The following is a 14,405-nucleotide window of genomic DNA, read 5'->3' on the forward strand; positions in this document are numbered from 1 at the left end:
TTATCCCCATACACGACAATTACGTTGGACACACGCTCACTTTAACGCCATACACGAACACGCTAAAGCACAACACCTCACTACAGCTATCCTACAATCGACTATATCGGGTCCTTGTCATTCACGACACAAGGCCTCGCTATTGCTACCTTTTTACTGGGACATCGGCGTCGCTATTCATTTCCACACATCGCGCTCTAATGTTACCATCAAGTTATCCACAGTGCTCTCTGTTGTCGGGCCCATGTAGCAATAGGCACCAAATCGCATCTGTAACCCTAGTACAACGGCTATATACACGTCCCGCCTTGCGCTGGGTTTTCAACAATGAAGTCGGAATCATCAGTTCGACGTGACACGAAGAACGTTGGGGATCTCAATTAGAACTTAGGCAGATTTACAAGGTGAACACATTCATATATTCGTCAGTACTATTGCATGGACCCATAATGACATACAAATTAATTTGGCTCGAAGAGGATCAAGATGAAAGAAGGTTAAGGAAGGAGGGAAGAACTAAGGTGTCCATAGGAGAGAAAGGAAGTCAATAAATAGGACGAATTTTGCTAGAAGCAGGAACACGATTGGTATAGAAGGGTCAGAAGAAGATTTGATTACGTGGCCATGATGGGTCACGAACGAGAGAAGATTTCCGTCACTGTTCGTCGTCTCTCTCTTCGCTGGGATACCGTACGACTCAGTGCAGCGGATTCAGCGCCTTCAGCGCTGTCCGGAGGCGACTTCTGTGACTGATAGCCGACAGTCCGATGGCGAGCACTTCGATCTGCGTGCTGAGCGTTCGCAGAATCGACGGGGGAGTCGTCATCGAGCGAAGTCCCGGATATCGTTCGCTGCCTCTCCTGAAGCTCGCTTAGCGCAGTCGTGGTGGGGCGTGAGAATGCGACCACGGGACTATCCCGCATCGAACTCGACGAGGACTGGCTGCGGTTCAAGGGGGAAGACGTCATGACCGGTGATTGATGTACGCTGTGCGGAGTTACCGCAGTGGTTGCGCCAGACGTTTTCAAGACGGGGAACCTCAGACCACCGGCACGGATAGTGGCGGTGGAAGTCGTGGAGGGCTTCGAGCGATGAGTGCGTTCCGCGGCCCGTTCAAGTCGACTTTCAGAGTGGACGGTGGGTAGAGGGGTTGGCCGGGAAGGGGGTATCGCAAGTGATGATAGCCGGGTATGCGATGGTGGGTGTCGTGAGTTCGGCGTCGGTGAAGGTTCAGCAGCTCGGATTGTCTCAAGGGAGTCGGATGCCACTAGGGGGCCCGCCGAGGCGTTTCTGAGGGCACGATCACGGTGCTCGAGTGGGGAGAATAGTCGTTGGGCTGCCGGCTGAGGGGGGTTGGTGGTAGTGGGTGCTCGCGTGCTGGAGCGCAACACATCTTCAAAACTGATCTTGCGTGTCCGTGGTTGACTTGAGCTTGTAGAGGGTGACGGTCTCATGGTAGTCGTTTCCAGGCGGCTGCTAGCTCTGGGAGCGGGCTCCCAGCTCCGGCGCGAACCTGTACTGCGACTGTCGTCCGTGCCTTGCCGAGTGCCGTTGACGCCGATACTTCTCTCGGGAGTTAGTCTCCTTACAGCATCATCGTCCAGACTGACCGTCCGGAGGTGCTGCGCAGGACTCCCTTCGCCAGAGCCGGTCAGGTCCCGCAGAGCCTTCCCTACGCCCAAGAGAAACTCGGTCATCATACGAACAAGCTCGTCGCTGACCCGAAGACTCTCCCGGAATTCCCCGCCAATCTGCTGCCATATGTCTGCCAGTTCTGCGCCGCCCTCCACGTTGTCGTCCACCGAGGCTTGTATGTGCTCATTCATCGCCTTATTTGTGCTGTCCCGGAGCAGAATGTTCAGCTTTTCTGTCTCCTGGGCCATGGCCTTGGCGGATCTGAACACCTCGGGTATCGTCGTCGTCCCTGTACTGCCGACCGAAGGGATGTGCGTAAGGCGATCTTCGAACATGCTCAAGGCATGGAACAGTAATCGAGTATGTTCGGTGGATTGCGTTATTGCCATTGCAGATGCTCGGGATAATGTGCCAGAACGAAGGGGCGTTTCGATCTGTCGCCTTTCGAGAACGGTCCCAGCCGCGCTTTCCGGTCGTAAGGATATACTGGGAGGTGATGTTCGTTCTCGAGTCTCTAGGACAGTCCTCGATCTGGCGAGCGATGAATCGAGCGGTCTTTCCCTTGCCCGTTCCGGGAGTGCATACGCAGATTTGTACGTCCGAAGTGCAGGAGGGGCTGTCCTGGGAGGGTTTCCGGCATCATCATAGCCGGTCATAGAACTGGATGGTCTGCTTTGCTGTCCCGCATGAACGCTGAGGCGGTTAGCCGGCGTTCGCGGGCTGTTGAGGGTGGTAGACATTACGAGGGCATGCGGCAAATCAGACTCGCGATCCGCAAGTCTACCCTTTCCTTTGCCGTTAACGGACTCGGTTGTCCTCCTGATGGAGCCAAGGTTGGCCGCAGTTAGCTTTTTCCTCCCAAGAGCACCAATATCGCCAACAAATACGTCGTCGCCCGTGTCACGTCTTCTTGCGCCTATGCCGGCAGCCCGTAAACCTTCGCCAACCAAACTCCGTTCGCCCACGGCGAACGCCGCCAGCGGACTTTCCGCGCTGCCGCCCCTCAATATCTGGCGTCTACCGGAGCGAGCTGCTCCACCAGAGTGGGCGATTTCGTCAGCATCCGCGTCAACAGACGCAGATGAGGAGAGGTCCTCCGAAAACCATCTTGTTTGATGCTTCCGCGCCAACTCTCTCACTGTCGAGGAACGAGCGGCAAGGTTCGTTGCGCGCGGCGGGCGTGCGTGATGAGGCGTCGAGGTAGGACTCAGTGATGCAGCAGCGACTCGCGGTGACGGCGATCCGCGCGCAACTAGCACGCCTTCTTCGTGTACCTGAAGGACTCGGGGGTCAAAACGAAATATGGGGTCAAAGGCAACGCTCACCAGTTCATCTGAATTCGAGCTGGCGAGGAATTCTCGCGGTAACGGCTGTCGGGAGCGTCTGCTGGAAGTGGAAGCAACTGCTTCTCGTTGAAGGTAATCGTCGGCATTGTCCACGAGCGGTAAGGCAACAGACGCCCGTTTTCGCGGAGTGAGAGACGGCCCCGGAGAGCTTGTACGACCGGACGTAGATCTGGATAGCTTGAGGACATGTTTACCGGGCGACGGCGCAGATATACGTCGTTGGCGGACAGCGTCGGATAAGGGAGATTCGATCGCAGGCGGCGTGGCATCAAACTCATCGTCGCTAGGAGGGTGGAAATGGTTGGATCCATTGTGTTCATCGCGTTCTGTTTCGGACCCAGAAAGAGCCGTGTCGTGAGAGCGAGAGGCATGTACTGAATGATGAGAGGACGACGAGGCTGAGGAAGATGACGATGACAGAGGCGGGAGTGAATGGCGAGCAACGGATGATGCGCGTGAGGATGTGGCAGAAGGAGCAGGGCTGTTGACTCGTGAGCGTGATGTGAGCTTGTCCATGACCTGCGAGATAGCAGCCAATGAGCATATATGCACTTGATGCGATATCGCGCGATTCAAAGCAAGGAGCAAAGACAACTCACGGCACGACTCCGCTGGTTGAGGTTTTTGATACGCTGCAGGGCGGCAGCATTGTCGTTGATCCCACCTAACGACCGACGACGATCGACCCCGAAACGAGCGGTATGATCCTCGCCGTCGTCCTCTTCGTCAGATTCCATCACAGAGCTAGTTCTGCCGTTGTATGCTTTGCCATTGGACATATCTCCTTGGGTGAAAGACGCGGAACGATGGCGGACACTGCCCACGTCGCCGTTGCTACCACTGCCTGTAGAATTGGTGGCCGGCGGGGACGGTAGACCAGAGCGAGAGTCGGTAGAAGATGCACCAGGGCTGGGCGGTTCAGGTAAATCGGGCACGTTTTCAGGCAAGCCAGCCCCTATGAAGATTGCGGAGGATGGACGACGAGTGCTGGAGATCGAAGGTCTGGGTCGAGCGGTCATCGCATTCGTCTAGCACCGACAGCCGCCGAGGGTCATGAACGAAAAGGCTGGCCGAAAATGAAAAAAAAGGCGGAGTGACCGCCGTCGCCACCCTCGTCGTCGGCGATGAGCGGGACTGGGTCGTCGAAGTTGAGAACAAAGCAATGCACGTTTTGACCGCGTGTAAAAGTTGATAAGTATCGATGTCGCGCGTCACTCCCGTTTCAGTTTCACCGGGCGCACTGGCGTCGCCTGTTTGACTCTCATTCCAACCCGTATGATCACCTCTGCATCCCTGGCCAAGGTCTACAAAACCGTGCGGACTCTCGTTCAGGACACGCAGCTAGTGACGCGGTATTTCAGGGCTTACCTGCACTACATGACGGCCGCGGATCTGGACATATCAGCACACCGTCGTATACCCGGCTAGTGCTCATTATGGCATCGCAATGCCGAACGGGTATATACTCAACGAGGGTTTTGTCCCGGGGACTGATACGTTACGTTTGCCAACACCCGAGGAGACAGCGAAGAGTATGATTATTGGCATATGCAAATGATTATAATGATTACACTAGCGCTCTCCAGGAGTTCGCAGGACTGGAGGTAAATGCAAAGAATGTCGACACAGAACCGTTGTTGGGCCTACACGTAGCTAGGGGAGAGGGATGCTTCTGCTATGGCCTCGTTGATCATGGCTTCAATCGTTAACATATGAGCACAGATCAACATGCCATCGACTCCGGCATTACGGTTCATGCCAGAGCACTGAGGAAGCATCGTTGATGACGGCACACCTCCATCCGAGGGAGGACCACGAGGCGTGTGAGGGATTTTGGGGCGGATGCGCAAGGGAGTCGTCGGTATTAGCATTGTAGCGTCGAGCAGAGGACCGTCCAGCGGCCGGGAAGACATGTCCTTGGCAGTAGTTTCAACAGAGCGCCTCTTCCAGAGTCGTAGCGGGGTGATAGGAGCTAAGATGGTGGTTTCGCCGCCTGAACCCGTAGTTGTTGACGATGAGATGAAGGACGCCGTTTGAAAACGCACTTTCCGAGGCAGCCGCGTCGGAGGCTGTGGTTCTCGTGCAGCATCCTCGCGCGCACGCTGTGAAACCAATCCGGAGGCCACGGCGATGGATACGTCGAGAATCGTAGCCATGCCGTTCTACGACGAGCAATTAGAAACAGATCACGAGTTACAAAAGTGAGGGAGCGGCAGTGATCTTACCGTCTAGAAGAGCTCAGAGTCCGAGGGGCCTATGAGTAAAGTCCCCATGCCCTTTATAGACGATCCCAGGTGGCCTTCGTAACATCTGCTGATGCGTGGCCACGGCGCGGTCTTCACTCCAACCAGGTTTGATACGTTCAAGCAAGTTTATGTGCGTAGTCCTTCTCTTCTCCTCTGTGACCTCGCAGCAGGAGTCGGGCCGCGGATGCGGGCGGGCGGAGGCGACGGTGATTAGGATGAATCGGAGCGTCGGGCCTCATCGAGACGTCGAATGTGCGGCCCCGTGCCGCTATCGCCGCACGTGATGGTGTTTCGCGATGAGCCTCTCCGACTCGGAGCTCTCGCTTCAAGCAGTCCACGCGATTGCCCTCCGCCAGCCATCGTCGTATGCATAGCTCGCCCGCATCCTCCCGCTCTGTGAGATTAGCTCCAGGGTAAAATACACTGTTGCTTTCCCCGACAACTTTCTGGCAAAGGCCAACCTTCCACGGGTAGCACAAATCACGAGTCACATCAACGCATTGCCTCGGTGTTCAGAAACGCGGCAATTACGATATGGAGGCATTCAAAGCACGGCTCGCATCCTTCGAGAAGTCAAAACGCGTCAAATATACCACAGAAGCTGGCAAGACAGCAACCGTCACGCTCAAGTGGCCGCATAAGGACGGCATCCGCGCGACCCCTCACGCTTTAGCCCAGGCGGGCTTTTACTGGAACCCGAGCGCTGAGGACGGGGAAAAGGATAACGTGCGGTGCTTCCTCTGCGACAAGGAGCTCGCCGAATGGGGCAGACGAGATGATCCCTTCGATCTGCATTTCGCGAAGTGTGGACAAGGCGAGTCTGCGTGCCCGTGGGCGGTCGCGCGGTGTGGAATTGAACATGACATGGATGACGACGGGAAGTGAGTATTTCGGTCCATGCTCCAACCACTCGCCGTTGATTTATAAGACAGCTTCATCTTCGACTCTTCGGAGCGATTACCGCGGGGTAAGATCATGGAGAAGGCCCGGCTGGAGACGTTCACGAAAACAGGCATATGGCCTCATGACAAGGGCAAGAATCACGGCGCCAATTCCAAGAAGGTACGCGATCCGTCTTTTATGGAGGATAACGATCTGATTGGCCGCAGATGGCGCAAGCAGGCTTCGTGTTCTCCCCGCAGACAGCGGGAGACGATACAGCAACGTGTTTCTACTGTAACATCTCCCTCAGTGGCTGGGAATCTGACGACGATCCGATGTGAGTTCACGCTGAACGACCATGCTTGTCAGCCTCACAGGTATTTTGCAGGGTCGAGCACCGTAAACGAGAAAAGAAATCCGGGCCCTGCCCATTCTTCTCATCTCCCGCTCCTGCGCTTGCCAAATCCACGTCAAAGAGCCAATCGTCTCGGAAGTCCACCGCTCTAAGCTCTAGAGCCGGTTCTGCAGCGCCAAGCACGAAAACGCAGTCCCGCTCCTCCCGACGTCCTACAACAGTAGAACCGGACATAGAGGAGGAGGGCACTTCTCCTGATGAATTGGCGCCTTCAACCCGATCCTCGCGCAAGGCTCAAGGTTACGCCGCCCTCGTAACCAAAACTCCAGCGACTAAAAGCAGAACCGCCAGCCGATCGACGAAGCAGGCTCCTTCCGATTCAGAGCGGGAAGGAGACGAGCTCATCCTACAGGATGGCAAGGGCAAGGGTGAAGTCGAGAGGAAAGCCTCCACTGCAAAAGCGAAAACGCCCAAAGAAACGCAAAAGCGTAAGGGCAAAGCGTCGAAGGCATCGGATTCAACCGCAGAGGAAGAAGACAACATCAGGGTTCTGCGGAAGTCCACACGTGGACTGTCAAATACCGCCCGAGGCAGAGTTGCAGAATCGGACCTTGAGAGTGTGCGTGAGGAAGAAGACATCGAGCCGGCTCAAGGACGTGCATCAAGATCGCGGACCGCCAAAGGGCGCGTCTACGTTGACGCGCCGGATGAGGAGGTCGCGCCTGTAGAGCCTAAGCCCAGGAAGGCTAGGGGCAAGTCGCTGGCGCGTTCCAAGTCGAAGGCCAAACTCAAGGACGAGGAAGAGGAAGAGGAAGAGGAAGGGCAAGTCGTCGTTCAGGAGAACGGAAAGGCAGGTACCAGAAAGGCCGGGAGCAAGTCGCTTGCACGTTCAAAGTCGAAGTCCAAAATGAAGGAGGAGGAGGAGGAGGAGGAGGAGGAGGAGGAGGAAGACGTGGTTCAGGATAGCGGAAAGGCCGCACGATTGAAAAAGTCTACTCGTGCTAAACCGCGGGCCGCGTCTGATCGACCTTCCGAGCCCGAAGAACCCCCTCCGAGAGCAAGTGTTCCTCCAAAAGCCAAGGCCAAGACTATCTCTCGCACAAAATCCCGCGCGAACCTGCGACACGAGTCAGAGGACGAGACCAATGAGGTTGACCACAGCGAACGAACGATGCAAAAACCGAAGAAGAAAACAACTAAGGCTACGCGCGGCCGGTCTCCATCGCCTGAGTCCCAGGAAGCAGAAAGACCGCTCAAGGTCGGCCCACCGAAAGTATCTTCCCGGATAATGTCAAAGGACCATCAGGTTTCTGAGCCCGAGTCGGCAGTTATCTCAGCAGCTGAAGACGCGGACGAAACCATCGTCCTGGCGAAGTCCACTCGGGAGTTGCCTATGCCTAGGAAAGCTGTTGAAGAAGCTGGAAACCATGCACCGGTGCCTTTGCCCGCCAAGGGCTTGTCAACGCGATCCAGCACCGAAGCCGCTGCGGCCTCTGTTCGTGCTCCATCAATGAACATCGATGATCTGGACGAGGCGTTCCAGTTCAACGCTGCTGCAGCACCCCAGGAGCCTGCTGCGGAAGTGCAACGCAAGGAGAGAGGGACCAAGCCGAGATCGCTCATGGTTGGGGGCAGGGTCGAGCAGCCCCCTGCACCCAAGCAACACGAGAGCACTGAGCGCTCCAATGCTGCTTTGCTTGCCTACACGATATCGCAATCGATGAACCGGAGCGTCAATTCCAGCCGCGCGAGTTCTAATGAGCCGTTGTCCACAGCTACGCCCCCTGCTGAGACGGAATCCGATATATTGCAAGAATCGGGCGACGACCAGGATGGCGCAACGGAGGCCCTGAAAGAACGCGTCGAAACGGGAGCTGAAACCCGAGAATTCTTCCCTGCCTCCTTTGCACACCAACCGACCCAGGCTGACGTCGGCGTTGCCCGGAAAATGGTCCTTCCACCCGCCAATCCAACTGTGATCAGAGTCAAACCAGCCCCCAGCCAAGTCGGTGATGGACCGCCCAGAGAAGAGGCCATACCCGCCAATGTAGGGGCCACCCTACCTGCGCCTGAGATCCCTGCACCGCGGCCGACGATCGAGAAAGATACACATCCGTTGGTAGAGGATATGATCGACCTTTCGATCCCGCCACTGGCAAAGGTCGCTCCTTCCAGGATAGCTGTGTTGACGGAGTCGGAACGTAATATGACGGTCGAAGAGTGGATACGCAAAGAAATTGAGAGGGAGTATGGACTCCTCAAAGCAGATGGCGAGCGACGAATAGCAGATTTCAAGCGACGTGCCAGGGAAGCCCGAAGTATCATCGAGTCGCTATAGCTTTCAGCAGGGTGGGACCGGTGAGGAGACAGACCCCTTCGCTTCTGTCAATGCTGTTGGTTATTGCAGACGGACTTGACGCAATCACGCATGATTATATCCGCCCCTTATCTATAGATGGACTTCGAAACGAATCCTGAACATGGACTCCAATTCATTCAATGCGCATGTTTTCACTCGCGTCTGTACCGATACCAGATGTGTTTCAACGCCATTCATTTATGTACTGTACGTACTTTTCCGACCGTAAGTTCAGCCGGCCGAGGGGGACCTGGGGACGCGTGCTTATCATGGTCAGATTATATTGTCTCACGGTCAGATATCATAATTCTCGCGGTTAGAGGTTCGGAGTGCCAAGGGACAGGGGTACAACAGGTTAGGGTGGCCCTGGGGACGCGGACCAACTCACGGTCGTAAAAGTACAGTAATGGCACCCGCTGAATTCGAAGACTCGAGTCGAACGTGGTTTCGCCCGATGGGCGCTTGATCAACTCTGATTCACAACACTGCGCAGCTTGGCGAATCGCGATCTTCGACTTCAACGTCGACCTCTCTCGTTCAACGTTTCACTTGAGATCATGAAGGACGAAGAGCCGAATACGACGACCGATAATGGCGCTTTGCCTGTATCCAGAAGCTATCAGCGAGAGATGCTCGCGGAGAGCTTGCACAGGAACATTGTGATCGCCATGGACACGGGTAGCGGGAAAACACACATCGCGGTATTGAGGATCAAGTACGAATCCGAGCGGGAGTCCAAAAAGGTATGACCACGGCACGGAGTTCAAGTGTCTGAAACCGACGTGGCATCTTTCAGGTTTCCTGGTTCGTAGCACCTACCGTTGCGCTGTGCGAGCAGCAAAGAGAAGTGCTCGCCACCGCGCTACCCGTGTCCGTGGGGATTATTTCAGGATCCCTGGAACCCGACCAATGGAAGGATGCCAGGATATGGCAAAGAGTGATTGAAACCAACCGAGTCATAGTCAGTACTCCTCAGGTCCTTCTCGATGCTATGCGCCATGGCTACGTTGACATGGGCCAACACATAAACCTCCTGATATTTGACGAAGCACATCATGCAGCAGATAAGCATCCTTACAACTTGATCATGAAAGAATTCTACTTTCGTCTCCCGCCTCGGGGTACGGGGGAAACGCCTTTGTCGGCTAACAGCAGTATCAATCGAGAAAGACCTATGATACTGGGACTCACTGCTAGTCCAAGTTTCGGCGGAAATCTTGAGAAGGCTTTTGCGTGCGTTGGTTGTGATCCCTTAGTCCTCTATCATTTGACCATTTCCCAGGATCATCGAAGCAAATCTGGACAGTACGATCAGAGCGCCGCGGATCTTCCGCGAGGAGCTCGCAGCTCATGTCCATCGTCCCACCTTCAAACATGTCCTTTATCCTTTACCTACAGAAGACTACGGCCGACCGAGCTCCAGGAATGCTCAAGCGCTCAATGCTGTGGTCGCGTCACTAGACATCGGCCAAGACCCATATGTGATCTCTCTGCGCCAACAACTTCAGCGAGCACTTCCTGGCCCTGAGAGAAATCGCATCGACCAAAAGCTCAGTAAAACGATCCAGAAAAAAGATTCATACTCTCACAAGGGCTTACGGGAATTCGCTCGTGCTGCTCTCGACATCTGCTATGATCTCGGCCCATGGCCTGCCGATTGGTATGTTCGCAAGGTCATCGAGCGCGCACAAGCGTCCGGCGAATCGTTCAACACAACGGGTATGTCATCTTGGCATAATCGGTGGCGTGGAACGGAGAAAACATACCTTCTCGAACTCTTGGGTCGTGTTAACCTGGACGATCCGGTGGACTTGGACGACGAGGCTACACTGGTGAACGGTTGTTCCGAGAAGGTAAATCTGCTCATAAGCTCCCTCCTATCGGAGAAGTTGGCCGCAGAGGAGGACCACGAGCTGTTTACCGGCCTTGTCTTTGTGACCAGGAGGGACAGCGTCTTAGCGCTCGCGGAGATTTTGTCGAGACACCCTCGCACAAGGGGCGCCTTCAAGGTTGGATGCCTTCTTGGCAGTTCCGATAGTGTGAAACGCCGCGCATTCCTGGACATTACTCGGGAACTGTTAGTGCAATCTCAAACGGAAACACTAGAGGACCTCAAAATCGGGGAGAAGAATTTGATCATATCTACGGCGGTTGCTGAAGAAGGCATAGATATTCAAGCTTGCGGAGCCGTTTTCAGGTGGGATCCTCCTCCCAACATGGTCAGCTGGGCCCAGAGCCGAGGAAGAGCGAGAAAGAAGAAGAGCACTTTCACTCTCATGTTCGATGACTCCGGCGCGCACGCTAAAATGGTGGAACAGTGGGAACGCTTGGAGAGGGAAATGATGAATATGTATTATGATCCGAGTCGAGATATGCGAGAACCGGAAGACGGAATGGGCGAGCACATCGGCGTCGACGAGGTCCTCGAGTTCAAGGTGCCCTCCACCGGGTAAGTCTTGTTTATGAACTTGCTCATCCTTCCTGACACCCACTCGTCTAGTGCATTGTTGACTTTGCAGTCTGCTGTCACCCACCTCAACCATTTCTGCGCATGTATTCCTGGAGGACAGCATGCACCGATCTACGACATAGACCCCCCGGACCTTCCCGAGGGATGGCACGCTACGCAAACGACGTTCACGCCCTATCAAGGTCCTTGGGGATGCGTGGTGATCCTCCCTCGTCTCCTACCTCGCCACCTGCGCGAGTTTCGGGTGGGGCGAGAGTACACCAGCAAGGCATCCGCTCGCAACCACGCTGCTTTCTTCGCCTATCGCTCGCTCTACGAAGCTGGGTTGCTTAATGATCATTTGCTGCCCATCACGAGCGTCATAGAACCAGAGTTAGTGGAGGAGATCAAGCAGCTACTATCCGATATAGAGAAACGTGCTGGTACCGCAACCGTCTCATCGCAGATGGATCCCTGGGCTCCGCTTCCTAATGCGAAGGGGTTATGGAAGATGACCTGTCAAGTTGACGGTTTGCCCCCACTCCAGTTGCTCACTTACAGTCGTCCGCGTCTCTATTCAGAAGACCCTCCATCGAATCTGTATCCGGGATATCGTCCACCCATTTCCATGCGGTTCTTCGAACCCGAGCGAATGGATGCGTCTGCCCACGAGATCGACAGCGCCCGACGTTTCACAAGGCGCCTCTTCTGGGCGATCCATCATGGAAGGATGGCCTGGAATGAACTCAACTTCGCGTATATAATCCTGCCCCTTCCTGGCATCGATCCCCAGTGGCATGCACGTCGCTCGTTTGGGCTGGAACCGGACGCAGATGATCGGGAAGTTATTCGCTTGAACGCGGCCATCGCAGGGGAACAATTCGGCTATCCAAACGACCTCAACTTGGTCGTAGAAGAATCGTCCAAAGGCCGCCCTACGCATTGGTTCATGCAATGGCATTTTGATCAGTTGTCCACCGTGGAAGAAGAGGCAATGCGCTCCCGAAACCCTGAGAAATACTCCGATATGCCCATTAAATACCCTTTGTTGTTATTGAAGCCAGGATCCCGTCGACACAATATGCTCATTCCAAGAACGCTGGACGAGGTCCCATCTTCGGATGCCAAGCCTATTCTTCTCCCCGCGGACGCAGCGACAGCCATACTCCTATCTCAGGCCGAATCAGAATATGCACTCCTCCTGCCCTCTATCTTGCGACGCTTGACCGTGACCATGACCGCTGCATCGTTGCGCGAGATGCTGTTTCTATCACCCAGATTGAGGAGTATCCCTCTCGATCTGCTCACCGCGGCGATCACGGCTCCAGTCTCGGGTGAGATAAGGAATTATCAGCGTCTAGAGACCCTTGGGGACACCGCGCTCAAGTTCATGGCGTCCATCAGCCTCCTGACGGACTACCCCCTATGGCATGAGGGATACCTGAGCAAGAAGAAAGACCACGCGGTAGCGAACGTAAGACTAGCCAAGATCGCACTATCCAAGGAACTATATCGTTGGATGATACGGGATCGTTTCATAGTCAAGAAATGGCGCCCAAAGCTTGCAGAGTGGCAGAAATCTTCGGGTGACGAGAAGAAGATGCCGGAGTCAGAAGTAGACACCAACGCCGAGAAAGGGCGAGGGCAGCCTCAACTATCCATGAAGATGCTAGCGGATATCGTTGAAGCAATCATAGGCGCCGCCTATCTCCATGGCAGCTTCGACTTGGCCGTTGAAGTTACGCGGTTGTTTGACATTGGAATTGACATCAAAACACCTCCGACATGCATCGAGCGCATACTTGTCCGGGCACAGGCGTCCGTAGATGATCTCCGGGAAATACCTTCACAGATCGACGTTGTGGAACGCATGCTCGGCTACAGCTTCAACAACAAAGTGCTCCTCGTCGAAGCCCTGACTCATGCGAGTCTTCAAGGCACTGAGGGGACGATATCCTACGAGAGAATGGAATTCCTGGGGGATGCGGTTCTCGACATGGTGGTTACCGACTACTTATACCGGAGGTCCGACAAGAACTACGGACCTGGACACATGCATCTTCGTAAGCAAGCGGTCGTCAACATGCACTTCCTTGCCTACGTCTGCTTTGGCATCTCGACCGAGCTCGAAGCAGCTATGGGCTCGTCCGACGGCGTGGGAAATACATCGATTCGCAACAGTAGCCAGAGAGTGTATCTCTGGCAATGCCTCCTTCATTCGAGCCACAGAATTCTCGATGATCAATCAAATGCTTTCACTCGCTACCAGCGCAACCGGAAGGCTTTCGATCGTGCCTTTCAGCATGACACTCTATTTCCTTGGACCGCGTTGACGCAGTTGCAAGCGCCGAAGGCGCTTAGCGATGTAGTCGAAAGCACCATCGGCGCCGTCTTCCTGGATAGCGGAGGGAGCTTCGAAGTCATCCAGAATCTCCTCCGCAGGTACAGGATCCTTCCAACGCTGGAGCGGATCGTTGACTGCGACGTTGACGTCCAACATCCTGTTTCGAGATTGTCGATATGGGCAGCGAAAGAAAAGAAGAAGGTCAAATATGATTTTGACAAGGCCGACGGACGTATTAGCTGCGCCATATACATCGACGAGCAGGAGGAAGTCAGGGTGACTGAGCCATACCGCGGACGTATCAGCCAAGCCGAAGTCAAGTTCATGGCGGCAGAACAAGCGATTAGAAAGTTCAGAGTCATATCGGCGGATAGTATGCTCTGGGAGATGGAGGGCGTTGGGCACGATAACGAAGGTGATGAGGAAGAGTCAAACGATGAGGAGGGACGCTATGATTCCGGATATGATGCTTCGGTATTGGATGTGTTCTAAGCTTGACTCACAAAGCAGATGCGAGAATACCAGTAAACTTAGTCGGAGCGCTCCAAATATTGTCAATTGCCAACGCCGATACTCTTGTTTGGTGTGGGATCGATTTTCAGCGTACGGGCACTCGATGCCGGCGCTAAGTTCATTCAAGAGCACCGCAGTGTCATCGGAGCTAGTGACAGTAGGGAGATACTTACATACACAGGGATCATTCCATTCATATGGACACGTCCCGTGGCAGCCTCTGCGCAGACACCAAGCCCCCGTCTTTTGCCTTGATCAGGCGGCTAAGCCGTACGG

The 14,405-nt window shown here is 54.8% G+C and overlaps 4 protein-coding genes across 4 annotated transcripts; 2 read left to right on the plus strand and 2 right to left on the minus strand.

Annotated features, from left to right (window-relative positions):
• Positions 1-632: 632 nt before the first annotated feature.
• PUNSTDRAFT_131174 (uncharacterized protein) lies at positions 633-4,000 on the minus strand (the record flags this gene model as incomplete). Its single annotated transcript, XM_007380446.1, has 2 exons — positions 633-3,500; positions 3,581-4,000. 2 exons carry the CDS (start codon positions 3,998-4,000, stop codon positions 633-635), a joined length of 3,288 nt encoding a protein of 1,095 aa, XP_007380508.1.
• Positions 4,001-4,340: 340 nt separating this feature from the next.
• Positions 4,341-5,416, minus strand: PUNSTDRAFT_50156 (uncharacterized protein). Its single transcript, XM_007380447.1, has 2 exons — positions 5,207-5,416; positions 4,341-5,143 (listed from the first exon to the last, which is right to left on the minus strand). The coding sequence occupies exon 2, from the start codon at positions 5,135-5,137 to the stop codon at positions 4,625-4,627; it is 513 nt and encodes a 170-aa protein (XP_007380509.1). The 5' UTR covers positions 5,138-5,143; positions 5,207-5,416; the 3' UTR covers positions 4,341-4,624.
• Positions 5,417-5,761: 345 nt separating this feature from the next.
• Positions 5,762-9,012, plus strand: PUNSTDRAFT_97926 (uncharacterized protein; the record flags this gene model as incomplete). Its single annotated transcript, XM_007380448.1, has 4 exons — positions 5,762-6,108; positions 6,160-6,289; positions 6,337-6,446; positions 6,498-9,012. 4 exons carry the CDS (start codon positions 5,762-5,764, stop codon positions 8,800-8,802), a joined length of 2,892 nt encoding a protein of 963 aa, XP_007380510.1. The 3' UTR covers positions 8,803-9,012.
• A 368-nt stretch (positions 9,013-9,380) lies between these two features.
• On the plus strand, positions 9,381-14,146 carry PUNSTDRAFT_141500 (P-loop containing nucleoside triphosphate hydrolase protein; the record flags this gene model as incomplete). The annotated part of the gene is made up of 4 exons (XM_007380449.1): positions 9,381-9,566; positions 9,620-10,056; positions 10,106-11,272; positions 11,324-14,146. The coding sequence occupies 4 exons, from the start codon at positions 9,381-9,383 to the stop codon at positions 14,106-14,108; spliced, it is 4,575 nt and encodes a 1,524-aa protein (XP_007380511.1). The 3' UTR covers positions 14,109-14,146.
• Between the last annotated feature and the right edge of the window lie 259 nt (positions 14,147-14,405).

Source organism: Punctularia strigosozonata (genome assembly GCF_000264995.1).
Source record: "Punctularia strigosozonata HHB-11173 SS5 unplaced genomic scaffold PUNSTscaffold_2, whole genome shotgun sequence".
NCBI lineage: Eukaryota > Fungi > Basidiomycota > Agaricomycetes > Corticiales > Punctulariaceae > Punctularia > Punctularia strigosozonata.